The 13,964-nt window shown below is 56.4% G+C and overlaps 1 protein-coding gene across 1 annotated transcript; it reads left to right on the top strand.

The window, feature by feature from the left end:
* The first annotated feature begins 17 nt into the window (after positions 1 to 17).
* Positions 18 to 8,868, top strand: LOC115659830 (E3 ubiquitin-protein ligase TRIM39-like). The gene is made up of 5 exons (XM_030580522.1): positions 18 to 95; positions 181 to 620; positions 1,841 to 1,857; positions 2,220 to 2,246; positions 8,244 to 8,868. The coding sequence occupies exons 1-5, from the start codon at positions 18 to 20 to the stop codon at positions 8,792 to 8,794; spliced, it is 1,113 nt and encodes a 370-aa protein (XP_030436382.1). The 3' UTR covers positions 8,795 to 8,868.
* The last annotated feature ends 5,096 nt before the right edge of the window (positions 8,869 to 13,964 follow it).

Genomic DNA, 13,964 nt, shown 5'->3' on the forward strand with positions numbered 1-13,964 from the left:
TGGGGGCCTGTCACCCAATGGCCCGACCTGGCCCCAGCTCTGTCATGGCCCAAAGGCTGTCCTGTGGGGGGGCCCAGGGGCCTGTGGGGAAAGAGGCAAGTGTCCCAGCCCAGGCCCAAGTGGGGCAGGGTCCCCGTTCCAGAGCCCCCACCCCATGGGGAGTGACCAGGCCCCTTGGAGGCTGAGGAGGGGCTGGGCCTGGAGAATAGGCCCCTCTCTCAGCCCTGGGATCAGCCGCTCCAGGCCCCAGAGGGGACTGGCTGGGGTGAGGAGAGCTGGGGCTGGCCCTGCCCAGGCTGGGTTTTCTCTCTGACTGGAGAGAGGCCCCCAGTCTGGCCCCAGCAGATTGTGCAGGCACTGAATTCCCTAGGCAGCAGAGGTCTTGGCCTCATTAGCCCTGCCTGTGGCCCAGCTCCCGCCCGCTCCCCGTCTGGCTCTGGGGGGCAGGAACTTAGAGCCGAGGAGTGGGGAGGAATAAACACACTCTGCTTGCCTTCTCGCCTCTGCAGAGACACATCTCCACATCCGGCGCCCGAGTCCCCTGAGCTGGAAAAGAGAATCCGGGATTTCCCACGAGAGAACAATCTCCAGGAGGCAGTGACGGGATTCCTGGGTAAGGGGCATTGCTGGGGGTTTCTCTCATTGTGTTGGGGCAGGGCAGGGGGAAGGATTTGGCCCAGCAGATTCAGTTATTATCAGTTCCTGTGTGCCCATATTACTCATGGATCAGAGCTTAATTCAGAGCACTGTGACTGCCCAGCCCAGAGGGGCCCAGATCCCGGCAGAGCCCTCGGGATCCCATATTCCTGGCTGCTCAGTGCAGAGCCCAAAAGGGGAAGATTTCAGGAGAGCAGATAATTCAGAATCATGAATCTGTGTGCCCAGCGCTGCCTCCCGCTCTCTCCCTGACTATCTGAGTGCAGGGGCTGATGCTCTTGGTTAACGTGAGATGTTATCACAGACTCAGGGCTGGATTCTCAGCCTCCCTGACTGACACCAGCTGAGCATCACAGCCCTCATTTTTGAGCACCTTGGGCCAGACTTTCAAAGGTATTTAGGTGTCTGCTGGGAACCTCCAAAGCACCTAAGTCCTATGGACTTGCCTAATCTGCTTCAGCACTTTTGAAAATCCCACTCAGTGTCTACCCGCATCGTTAGGTGCCTAAATATCTAGGAGAAGCTCCCCCTTGTGCCTTGGTCGCCAGCCTGTCCTGGGATATAGTATCAGCTTGAAAGAGCTGTGACTCTTCAGTAGTGGTGAGACAGGAGTTCTGACTAATTATTCTCTCTCTCTGGGCTTGTCTACATCAGAAAGTTGCAGCGCTGGTGAGGGGGTTACAGCGCTGCAACTTAGGAGGTGTACACATCTGCAGGACATCACCAGCGCTGCAACTCCCTGTTTGCAGCGCTGGCTGTACTCCCGTTTTGTCTCGGGTGTAGAGGATCCAGCGCTGGTGATCCAGCGCTGGTAATCAAGTGTAGACACTTACCAGCGCTTTTCTTGACCTCCGTGGAATAAGCAGGTATTCCAGCATACCTGAGGAAGCCTCTGGTAATCAAGCAGGTCTCCTTCCCCGGTTTGCAGGGGGGTTCGGGGAACGCGAGAGCAAACCGCGGCGAAGCTGGTCTCCTTCCCCGGTTTGCTCTCGCGTTCCCCGAACCCCCCTTGAAGCCGCCCAACAGCGCTGCAGTGTGGCCACATCTAACACCACTTGCAGCTCTGGTTGCTGTAAGTGTGGCCACTCTGCAGCGCTGGGCCTATACAGCTGTACTAATACAGCTGTAACAACCAGCGCTGCAAAATTGTAGATGTAGACATACCCTCTGTCTCCTTCCAGAGGCTGGCTGCAGAGAGAGGTGAGAATCCTGGGTCACTGTTCACTGTGCCAGGGCAGGACAGGACAGCTGCTGGGAGCCTATTCCCCTGTCTGGAGCAGCCCCTGGGCTGGGCGGGTGTAACGGGACCTGCACAGGAGAAACCCTGCTGGGGAATGTGGGACAGAAAAGACGAGGGGGAGTAGGAGCCTGTTGAGCCCTGGTCTCTTGAGAGCCGGGTGCTGTGGGGAGGGGCTGTGTACATACCTGGCTAGAGCTGCTGCTGAACAGTCCGGTCTGTTTGTGTCAGGATGTCGGTTCTGCCCCACAGTCTCTGCAATGAACCCCGCTCCAGGTGACTCTGCTGTGTGAATTCTCACCTCTTTCTCTGCTGGTTGTTCCAGGACTCAGAAGAGCCCGAGGATTCGCAGGTAACTGAGGCCAATCCTGTATCAATGACTCCAGCCCCTTCCTTTGGAAGAGATTCACTTCCTGCAGCTGCTCCTGGCACTGCGCCCCAGTGGTGCCTGAGGCCTGGGCTCCCTCCTGGACAAGGCCCCAGGTCCTGGGAGACGCGCTGGCCAGGCCCAGGGTCTCCAGCAGGGCCGTTGGTGCTGGTACCGCGCTCGCTGCCAGAGTGCCCAGCCCAGCCTGTTGTCCCAGCACTGACCCCTCCCCTGCAGGTGGGGACCCTGCTGCTTTTCCTGACTGAGGCCCCCTCTTTGCCGCTGCCTCTGCTGCTGCGCTTCAGGCTCAGCCCATGCCAGGGCCAATGCGGCGCTGCTGGGGCTGCTCCTTCCCTTGGCACCTGGATTCTCTATGTCTGGGACAAATGGCCGGGCAAGGGGGCAGGGACCTGCTCAGAGACACATGCCCTGTGCTGCTCCCAGAGGGCAGAGACCAGCCAGGGCTAGGCAGCAAAGCACCATCGCTCTGGGATTAACCATTTCCTTCCACCCAGCCCAAGACTGGTCAGTGCCACTCGATTGCCTGCGCTCTGATCCCTGGGACCTGCGTCTGGCGACTCGGGGGAGTCGCTGGGTGAATGTGTGGGGCAGTAACCAGGGCTTCTGCACCCCAGGGTCCCCATGTGCCATAGGCACCGACTTCCCCTCTGCCCCATGGATGCTCGACACCCACCCACACAGCTCCGCCCCTGCACCACCCTCACCCTGCCCCAATTCTACCCCCTTCCCCAAAGTCCTCGCCCCGCCCCTTCTCCACATCGTCCCTGAGCATGCTGCATCCCTGCTCCTCCCCTTCCCTCCTGGAAAGTCCTAAGCGCCACCAAACAGCTGTTAGGCGGTGGGGGAAGTGCTGGGAAGGGGGAGAGGAGTGGGGATGCGGAGGGCTTGGGAGGGGGGAGGACGCGGGGTGGGAGTGGGGGGAGCTTGGCTGCTGGTGGGTGTGGAGCACCCGCTAATTTTCCCCCAAGGGTGCTCCAGCCCTGCAGCACCCACTCAGTCAGCGCCTATGCCATGTGCAATGGGGAAGCCCCATGCTGTCACATAGCCCTTAGGGGCTGGGCAGTGAGCGTTATTGATCTAGCTCCCACGAGTGTGCCAGGCGCTGCAGAGACAGAACAAGGGGCTGCTGGCCCCGAAGGGCTCCTGGTCTGAGTGCAGACAAGGCCCTGCAAGGGGACCAGCAAATGCTGAGGTGGTGCCAGGATCCCAGTGCACCCTTGTGCCTGTCTAGCTGGGTCTGACAGTATTGTAGTGACCCTGCTGGCTCTATGCTGGGCCCTGAGTCACCCCAGTTCAGCATCCAGCCATCGGGGGCTCGGTACTCCCAGGGTGGGACAGGGGCAGCCAGAGGGCAGGGGGAGCAGGCTCAGACAGCCACAGGCTGCAGGGAAGAGGGAACAGCCTGGGAGCTGGGATGGGGAGGCCAGGAGTCAGATGGGAGGCACCACCCTATGGTCAGTTGCTCCAGGTTCACACTCAGGGACCCCAGCTCCATTGGGCCCACGCAGACAGACTGGAGAGAGCGAGGCTTTGTCTGCCTGGGGAACGGGAAGCAGTTCTGTTAAATGGGGGCCAGTTGTGCAGGCTCATCACAGGATGGCACCCCCAAGCTCCCCCTCAGCTGGGTCTGGGTGGCCCTGCCACTGCCCTGCCTCAGTTTACACTCTTCAGCACTCCTTAAACTGCTCCACACAGTCCAAAAGCTCTGAGACAAAAGTCCCCTGCTGGGGTCCAGTCTGAGTTCAATTAAACCCCAAAATAAAATCTTTTCCTTCACTCTGCTCCAGCCTCTGGCTCTAACTCAAGGCCCTCACTCTCCTTGAGTCAGGAGCCCCCAGCTCTCCTTCCCAGAGCTGAGTTTGGGTCAGACTGTACCTCCGTTCCCTGCAGCCCTCACGTGCAGGGCTCTTTCTAGGAGCACCCCTTCCAGGCTCCTTGCACTAGGAGCTCTCCTGGGATCCCCTCTCCTCAGCAGCTTCCTGTTTCTGGGATCCCTTCAGCTGAGCCCTGGTAACCCTTTATCACGCTCATTAGCTGTTTAGCTGCCAACCAGCCACCTAGGGTTTTAATTACTTTCAGGTGGGGCTGGCTTGGCTGGTTCTCCCTTACAGGTGCCTGTCACAGGTAGGCTGGGCCCCGACTCCCCCTAAAGAGCCGGCCCCCATGACCTCCCTTTCCCCGGTCCCCCAAAGCCGACCTCTACCTAAAGGCAGGCTCGGCCGTGGCTAACACTCGGTTATGTTCTGCAACCAGGGGCACTTCCTAGCCGGGTGCCATAAGGAAACCTACAAGGCCCTTGGCCATATTTTTATTCTTGTCACTGAATTGTGAAAAAATGAAGAGACCAGGAGTTGTGCTCCCCACAATCCTGTGAAGCTCATGTGATGGGCATAATCCTCCAGTCTTCAGCCTGGCGTAGTTCAGAACAGCTTGTACTCTGTGAGTCAGAGTATCCTCTGGCTGTAGCAGAGGTAGACAACAGCACCCAGCTTCCACCATTGCCCGCAGGCTACTGTGACAGATACACACTGGCTACAGAGCTCTCCCCTCAGCCAGCTACACACCAGGTGTGTCCATCACAAGGCCCTGTAGTGCTCTGCCAGGTCTGGCTGGGGTGTGTTACACACAGCGCCACCTCGTGGCTGCACAGTACAATACGGGTTAGCGTTCACTGAGAATTGGTAACTGGCTTCAGCTGCCTCCCAGGACACCCCTCCCACCCCGCTTGGGAGTGACATTTGTCTTTCACTCCAATAGCTCCTTATTAGCATCTCTAATTGTTGCTGAGCACAACTTTTATTCCTGCAGCCTTGAGTAACTGAGCCCTGGGAACCCATTTCAGACCCTTTTCTGTCCACATGACAATGTGAAATGTTATCAGCTAGGAAAGTGTCCGTTTGCTCCTCCCCTTTTCCTGTACAATGGACTTTGTTTTAGCCAGGGTCTGGTTGAGAGGTCCCCAGTCTCTTCCTTTTCTATTTTAACTTCCTCTTGGACGTGTGTTTTTATGGTGGCTTTTCCCTCCCGCAGGTGGAATCCCCACCTCAGACAGTCCATCTTCCACCTGATGGGCCTGTACCCCTGCACCCACTGCAGCGCTGTCCTTTTCTCCAGCCGGCGGGCGTAGCTTGCTGCCCAGCGGCTCTGTTTTCTGGAGATGCCGCGCCTGCTCTCCCTGGCACAATTTCATCTCTTTCCACAAGGCCTCTGGGCTCTCCTGCTTTGTACGCCTCTCAGAGCCGGGCTTCATTCCACACTCGATCTTAAGCTGGTTCTGGCGCTCAGTCAGCTCCTTCTGCAACAACAAACACTGCTGTTCCCTGGTCACCTTCCAGCGCTGAGACGGGCTCTTCCAGTGCCCCTGCTCCCGCTGGATGGCTTGGGCTGAGATCCAGTCCCTTGTCAGCACATCTCCTCTAGCACCTGCCGAGGCTCAGCCTTTGGGGCTGGGGGGTGTTTAGCTGTGCAAGGCCACCTGCCCTGCTTCCCTCAGCTGCAGCAACCTTTTCTTCTCGCTCTCTCCAGGCCATTAGTGGGTGGGTTTGCTGGGTCTCTGTAGAGGACACGGCCACTAATGCAGATTCCTTTGTAGTCAGCACCTCTGTATCTGTGCCTATTGACATCCAGCCCTTCAGTGTGTGATCAGCTTGTTCCCCTAAAAAGCCTCCCTGGACACGCCCCATATCACTCCCCTCCGCTGTGTAAATGCAGCCTCCTGGTGATGTATTGCTGGGCTCTCTCTTATCGCACTCACCAGGGCCCTCAGCCTGCACCTCGGCCCCCTCCTGAGCCATCAGCTTTAGTTTGTCTAGTTCTGTAACTAGTTCCAGGAGCTGTTCCTTCTCCTCGGTTAGATACGTCTACATTGGAGCTAAGAGGTGCAATTCCCAGCTCGTGTAGATGTAGCTGAGCCAGCTTCTAACAGTAGCTGTGTGGCTAGGGTAGCACGGGTGGCAGCTTCAGCTACTGCCTGAGTACAACCCCCCCAGCCCCCTTGGTACATACTCAGACAGCTGCCCAGAGCTGCTCTTCCTAGCCGGGCTACACAGCTACCTTCAGTGTGTTGGCCTGAGCGGAGCTGGTGCAGGTACCTCTACACGGGCTGGGAATTGCACCTCCCAGCTGCAGACAGACCCTCAGTTTCAACTTCTCCAGCTTTCTTCTTTCTACCCGGTGTGGCAGGCTACTGTGTCCCAGAAAACATGGCTCTAGTTTTGCATTCAGGCTCCTTACGTCCTGCAGCCCTTTCTGGGGCCCCTCCTTCACTGGGCCTAGGACTTGTTCACGCCCTTCCCGTTTTGGCTCCTGGATAACTTTCCTCTTTTGGCTCATTTTCTACCTTGGCTGCCTGCAGCTTCACTGCCTTGAGACTGTTGTTCCCCATCTGCCTGTTGCTTTGCACCTCCCTTGGCTGAACTATTCCGGTCTCCAGGTGCTGCTTCTCCTCTGGGGCCAGCGCTCCTTGACCCGGGGTATTGACCATTCCAACTGCCGCTTCCTCCCTGTGGTCTGGTGCCTGGCGCTTGGTACATTCAGCAGCTGTGAGTTTCTCCTGAAACCCTCTGCCCCCTGGGACCATCCCTTCTCCATGCTCTGCCCCCCTGTGCTCACCTCTTCCCTTGCCCCTTGGTGCCCACCCCTCTCTTATCGCCCTTCCTTGCATCTGCCCTCTGTTCCACCCCCGCCCATCCCTCCTGGTGACTACCCCTTCCCTCACTCCCCTGTGGCTCCCTGGGGTCTACCCCATCCCTTGCCCCCCTCTTTCTCCCCACCCCTCCTTTTACCCTGGATCCAGCCCCTCCGTCTACTGCCCCCCTGCCTCCCTAGTGCCTGCCCCTCTGTTCACCCCTTGTGTCCCCTGGTTTCAGCTCCTTCCCTCTCCCCCTTCTGTGCCCCAGTGCTGCTTGCTCCTTGTTCTGCCCCTCTTTGGCCATGGTGCCCACCCCTCCTCTGTCTCTCTCTCTTCCTTGGCACCAGCCCTGCCCCTCGCTCATGCTCTACGGCCCTGGTGCCTGCCCCTCCTCTTCCTCTTTACCCCCCCGTGCCCGCCCCTCCCATCACCCTCTGCCCCCCTGGCACTTGATCCTCTCCTCACCCCCCCCAGCCTCTAGCACCTGCCCCTCCTCTTGCCCTGCTCAGCCCATTGGTGACTGCCCCTGCTCTAGCCAGCACCTCTGTCCCTGGGATCCTGCCTCAATCTGTCCCTAGTGCCTCCCACTGACTCCCCTCACCCCCATGGTCCTGGCACCTGCCCCACTCCTCATCCCCCCCCACCCCAGCACCTGTTCCCCCCCTTGATTTCTCCTGCCCCGTTGGAGCTCCCTCATTCACTCACACCCCTCTGCCCCCTGGTGCCCATCCCTTCCCTGTGCCCCTGGGGTCTGTCCCCTTCTTATGCTCTGGCACCCACCCCTCCCCTCGCCTCCTGCAGTCCCCTGGAACCTGCCCCTCCCTTCACCCCTCTTGTCTTTCTGGTGCCTGTTCCTCTTGCCCCCCATTGCCCTTGTGCCTGCCTCTCCCTCTGCCCCTCCACCCCCCTCTGCCCCATCACCTGCCCCTCCCCTTCCCTCTCCCAGCATCAGCCTGTCCCCACCCCTGCCCCACTGACACCTTCCCACCCCTCCCCTACTCCTCCTGCCCTTCTCCCTCATTGTCTCCTCAGAGGCAGAGGGGCCCTGACTCCCCTCAGGCAACAACCCCCCCAGTAATTAACAGGGATACAGGTTAATTTCCCTTTGATCCCAGTGACCAGCCCGTGCTCCCCCCCACTGACCACCTCCCTCATGTTCTCCCTGCTCTAGCATCCTTCTCTAATTCTCTTTTCAGAGTCAGATGGGCCCTGACTCCCCTTAAAGAGCAACAACCCCTGGACTCAGCGATTAACAGGGATGTGGGTTAATTTCCCTTTGATCCCAGTGACCAGCCCCTGCGCTGGCACTGACTCTGTGACTCTCTCCCCAGTGGATGTGACTCTGGATCCAGACACGGCTCATCCCAACCTCATCTTGTCTGAGGATCGGAAATGTGTGAGACGCGGAGACACACACCAGGGTCTGCCCAACAACCCTGAGAGATTTGATTATAGTGCCTGTGTCCTGGGTGCTCAGAGATTCATGGGCGGGCGGCGTTACTGGGAGGTGGAAGTGGGAGACAAGACGAGATGGGCTCTGGGGGTTTGTAGGGAATCTCTGAGCAGGAGGGGGCAGGTCACACTCACACCTGAGGACGGATACTGGACTGTGCGGCTGAGGAGTGGGGAATACAGGGCTCTCACCTTCCCCTCAGTCCCCCTCCCTGTGAGCTTTAGGCCCAGCCCGGTGGGGATTTTCCTGGACTATGAGGGGGGCGAGGTCTCGTTTTACAATGTGACTGACAGGTCCCATCTCTTCGCTTTCACTGACACCTTCTCCAGGACACTCCATCCTTATTTCCATCCTGGTCTCAGTGCTGGGGGTAAAAACGCGGCTCCCCTGATAATCTGCCCAGTCCCAGATCAGGCCGGAGGGAATTAGGGTGGCCAGGTGTCCATACACCCGGTTGAAAAGGGACCCTCCCCAGCCCAGTGAAAATAAGCGTGTGAGTGAGGATGGGGGAGAGCAAGCGAAGGAGGGAGGGGGATGGAGTGAGTGGGGTGGGACCTCAGAGAAGGGGGTTCAGTTTTGTTCAGTCAGAAAGTTGGCAACCCTGGAGGGAATCTGTGTCCTTGACAGTGACCCTACGGCAGAGACTGGCCCCTCCCAGCGCTGACCAGCCCCAGGGCCTGTTCCCAGGCGGATGGTCTAAGGGGCATCACCTGCCTGACCCCCGTCCCCATCCCCTCTCAGTTCTCAGCCCTAGGCCTGTGAGCTGGGGGAGGGGAGAGGGGAAGAGAAGTGAGGAGCCGCTTGCTGGGCTGTGGAGGCAGGGGTGTGGATGGGTGGGTGCAATGTCGGGTGGATGCTGATGGTCAGGAGGAGGCTGCAGGGCAGCAGAAGGAAGGGAAGAGCCCAGATCACAGGAGGAAGATGGGGGTGGGGATGTAACGAGGGAGAGGGGAGAGAGGCCCCAAGGAGGAAGAGCCCCTGGCAGAAATGACCCAGTGAGGAAAGGAGCCCAGCGAGTGAGCAGAATGTCCTGGCATTTCCTGCCCTGGAGGAGTCTCTGCCCACAGGGGGGAGTGAAATGGCCACAGGGAGCAGGAGTGAGAGTGCTGGGACCCTGCCGCTCTGTGTGTGCGTGGGGAATAGGGGGAGCTGGGGAACGGGATTCGGTGGCTGGGCCAGGGAAAGGGGAGTGAGAGCCCAGCCCCAGGGCTGTGTGAGCAAGGGGCCCAGGCTGAATGTATGGAGCCCAGGCAGCTTCTCCCCCTGTTCCAGTTTGTGTGCTTCTCCCTTGTGCCGTGTGACAAAGGGCTCCCAGTGCAGGGCGATACTAGTAAGAAATTCTGACCGGCAGCTAGTGGTTGTTGCTGCCCCTCAGACTACCCCGTCCCCTGTCCCGGGGTAGCAGATGGTGGCGGACAGGGATCAGTCACTCCTGTCAGAATTTCTACCCCTGTGAAATCTCAATGGAAACTATGGAGAGAAACAAAAATGAGAAATTGTTCTAATTTAGAAAATGTAATTATGCAAGATTTAAATACAAGAATATTTTAATTTCCATTTCAACAGTATGTCAGAAACAAGCATCTAACCATATTTTTAGCAATGGAATTCTTTACATTTATTTTTGATCACTCAAATCTACATTAAAATTTATCTTCTCTATATAGCATCATTGTAGTTCAACTGCATCATTTCAAGAAATTGAAAATATTTATCTTAACACTGTAATTATTAAACTGTCAAACTGTGTTGTTCAGTTACAATGTGCATGTGTCAAACATCACAACTACACACACCTGCAGCTCCTCTCTCTCTCTCTCCCTTCTTTTTGTCTTGACTGATTTCCTCTGGGAGGCAGGGTACATGCACCCACCTCCTGCAGGGCTCACACTGCACCTTTGAAAAGTAATAGATGAAAAAAAATGATGACACAACTAGAGTTAATTAACCAAACATTTCAGTGAACTCACAGAGGTTATGTAATAATAGTCCTAGAACTTCTGCTAGAATTAATTCATCTGATTTGTTACCTTCTAGCTACATATAATCGGTAATCAGGATATGATCCCCCTTCCTTGTTCTCCTTCTCACATCAATTAACAAACCTGGTCTCCAACCTCAAATGCTATTTTCCTATATATAGAAATCTCTTCTACCAGATCCTTTTGTGTTTGTTTGTCTTAGCCAATGTGCGGTCAGTGTCCACTGTTGATTTTAATGGGCTCTTTGTGTTCTTGGTTATCAGGACACAACAAATGTAATCCGGTAAAGAAACAGAGAAGGTGGTGGGGGAAATACGGCTATTGTTGATGTTCTTAGAATCTGCCGGCAGGTCAGTCACAGACAGGTGCTCTGGGTTGGCAGCTCATCCATGAAAGCCATTACCCAGGGCTCAGGCTCCTTTTCCAGTCTGTGGTCTGGGACATCATCTGGCAGGTCTGGTCTCTCTCCTCTCCAGTGTCCCTCAGGCTGGGCAGAGCCAGATGAGGTGTCTTCTCTTACTATGCTGGTGCTGTGTGAGCGGCTGGTCTTAGGATCAAATGAAAAGCCAGGAAAGAGTGCAGGAAAGAGATAGGATGACAAGTAGTGGAGGTAGAAGGACCACACAAGGGAAGGGGAGACAGAGCAGGATCTCACGTGTCTCCAGCTGGTGTGTCTGCTGGTCTGGCAGTGATGGCTGTGTGTCCCCACTGGTGTGCAGAGATCTGGGCTTCATGATCATGTGATGAGTTTCGAGCTCCCTGTCTGAAGGACAAAATGTCTGGGGTGGAGTGTGACAGTTGTCCCCCTCTGGGAATCCCACAGTCCCTCCACATTTTCCTGCACCACAAAGTATCTTTTGAAGGGCCCTGAAAGAGGATGATGGGCAAAATTGTCCCCCCCCTTGTTGTTCTGTTCACCCATTAAACCTATGTTCTGATTTTTGGCCCTTTAACTTCTGGTCTCCACACTTTTTGTTTACCAAAGATGGTCTTAACACCATCCTTCATATGCATCAGAAAAGCCCTGCTTAATGTAAGATGGAGGTATACCTATCTCACAGAGCTGGAAAGGACCTTGAAAGGTCATTGAGTCCAGCCCCCTGCCTTCAGTAGCAGGACCAAGCACTGATTTTGCCCCAGATCCCTAAGTGGCCCCTTCATGAATTGAACTCACAGCCCTGGGTTTAGCAGGCCAACGCTCAAACCACTGAGCTGTCCCTCTCCCCGTGCTTATTTAGGCTCATTTAATTTTTCTGTTTCTCACAGTCTCATGTAACAGGCTGAGTTGGCCTTTCATTACCTTTTTCCTTCGGTGTTTATTATTGCAGGTGATTAAACCATTTCAGAAACTTCCACCCACTTTCCCATAGTTAGGCCCATCTCAGCTGTGAGCCTAATAGGCCCCAACTGTTACGACAGCGTCACCTCACCCTTCTGGGTCCTGGTCATGGATCTACAGGATCTGTGCTGTGCCCCCCACAGGAGCCCCTTCTGTGTGGCAGACCCCTAGAGGGTCTCACTCTTCCTTTAGGGTAGATCACACGGCCTCACTGCCTTTGAGATGCCACCTCTGGCCCCAGCACTCCCATTTCACACCAGGAGCTCTGTCCAGGGAGTCCAGCTGAGACACACTCCTCGTCAAAGGCTTGTGCAGTCTACAGGCACCAGTGCCCCTCAGCAGGTATCTGCAGTGACACCTGGGAGCCCTCTCCTAATGGAACAGGGTTTATTAGTCAAGCAGAGACAGCAGCAGGATTCCCTAGGTTGGCAGAGACGTTGTCCAACAGGCCAAGCCAGTGCAATCAGCAGCCAAGCTGCTGGGGCTGCCATTTCAGGCTCTGTCTCTGTCAGACCAAGGTGAGAGCACAGTGTCTCTCCAGAGGGCAGCACTTAACCCCTCAGCTGGCACCTTTGCCTTTGTCCTCGGGCTGGGGCTTTGCTCTGCTCTGCAGAGAAGTGGGGAAAAACCTGGTTCCTCATGGTCACTAATTGCCAGGTGTGAATGTTCTGGTCCCTGTGGTTCCACTGTCTTTTCGGGTTCTCCATGGATATGGTGGGCCTTGGGCCCTGACCCATTCAGTCCCCTCCAGACTGCTAGTGACACACACACACACCACGTCTCCTATGCTGCTCCCTTTCCCCCCACTGGGCAGCAATGCAAAGCACAGATTGGGAAACAGAGACATGCATAAGCTTTATAAAAACATTACAGACAATGCCTGGGTCGCCACAGACAGTCCAATCTAAGGGAACAAGGCCAGAGCCCGCCCTCCCTTCATCCCTCTCCCAGCAGCCAGGGAAGCAGAGACTGCAACCCAGCCCTGCTCTGCACCAGGGAGACTGGCCTGCCCACACAAAGTGTTCAGCAGGAAGTAAGTGTCAGGAGGTGCATTTGTGAGGGCAGCTCAGTGTCTCTATGGCTCCCAGAGTTTCCTTCTATAGCTACTGGGGCCAATACAGAGGGGCTGATTTTCTGAGGAATGGCCCAAGCAGGTGGGGAATCGGGGACAATTCCCAGACTGTGCTGGGGAGTAGTTGTGACACTGGGGAATTGGGAGAGTTTCCCTGGTTCCTATAGGGTAACAGCTGGGGCCATGCCCCCATCAGGCCCAGCTGGTCCCTATAAAAGGCCAATGAGCCAGTGGCCCAGAAGGAATCTCCCTTTGCCTGTGGAGTGAGATGGGTCTGGCTGCAGGGAGCTGGACACAGGATACCTGAGGAGCAGGGCTGGGGAAAGGCAGAGGAGCTGGGGAGGCTCCAGCCTGGACAGCCCCAGGCTGTGGCCTAGCAGAAGGCAACAGGTACTAGGGGTTGCAGGGCAGCCCAGGTGTAGGCCCAGGCAGCAGCTCCAAACCCTTCTTGCCAGTGATGAGTAGACTGATACTTCAGTCTGCCCCAGGGCGTGGGGCTAGACAATGACTGGCAGTAGCCTGCTACTGAGGTGATGTGGGGATAGAAGGTGGGGGTCCCTTGGGGAGGGGAGGCCCTGAGAGAAAGGGGTTACTGCCAGGGGGCAGCACCCCAGGTAAAAGGGCATTGGGCCCAGGGAGGGACATGGGGCCCAGAGGACAGGCAGATCACTGGTCTGCAGAGGGTGCTCCAGAGCTGGAACTGGTCTAATTCCTGGAACAGACCAGCAGGAGCTGCCACAGGGGTGAGTCCTACTCCTCTAAATGTCACAGCACAGATCTAGCTGGTGGGGAGTGACCTTTGCAATGGCTTCCCTGAGCGTCAGAAAGAGAACACACTTGTGTGTAACTTTCTCTGACTGTCTTGGAGTCTGGGAGCAGGAAGATAATGTGTTAGTTTTGCGGATGTTTTTGGGGAGGTTTTCCCAGGCATAAGGGGCAGCACAGGAGAAAGCAGAAAGGAGCTTGTCAGAATATTTAACAAGAGGTTGATGGAGGCTGGGATCATGGGCTGACTGAAGGCAGGAGTTGACTCTTTGATCCTGAATGGGAGAGGAAAGGCAGGGTGGGGACAGAGCATACAGGGCTTTGAAAATGAAGGCAGGTAGCTTCTGTGGCTACAGTACAGGTGGGCGAGCCAGTGAAGGGAACCCAAGAGAGAGGTGACCTGGTCAGGATAATTGGTTTGGGAAACAAGATCCCCTCCAC

This window comes from Gopherus evgoodei, chromosome 11, assembly GCF_007399415.2.
Source record: "Gopherus evgoodei ecotype Sinaloan lineage chromosome 11, rGopEvg1_v1.p, whole genome shotgun sequence".
Lineage (NCBI taxonomy): Eukaryota > Metazoa > Chordata > Testudines > Testudinidae > Gopherus > Gopherus evgoodei.

Bases quoted from the DNA above. Each gene is read 5' to 3' on its own strand.
- LOC115659830 (XM_030580522.1), top strand. From the start codon at position 18: ATGGCCCGACCTGGCCCCAGCTCTGTCATGGCCCAAAGGCTGTCCTGT. The intron at 96-180 runs GCAAGTGTCCCA...GGCCCCTTGGAG, and splicing joins AGGGGCCTGTGGGGAAAGAG to GCTGAGGAGGGGCTGGGCCT. The intron at 2,247-8,243 runs GTAACTGAGGCC...CTCTCTCCCCAG, and splicing joins AAGAGCCCGAGGATTCGCAG to TGGATGTGACTCTGGATCCA.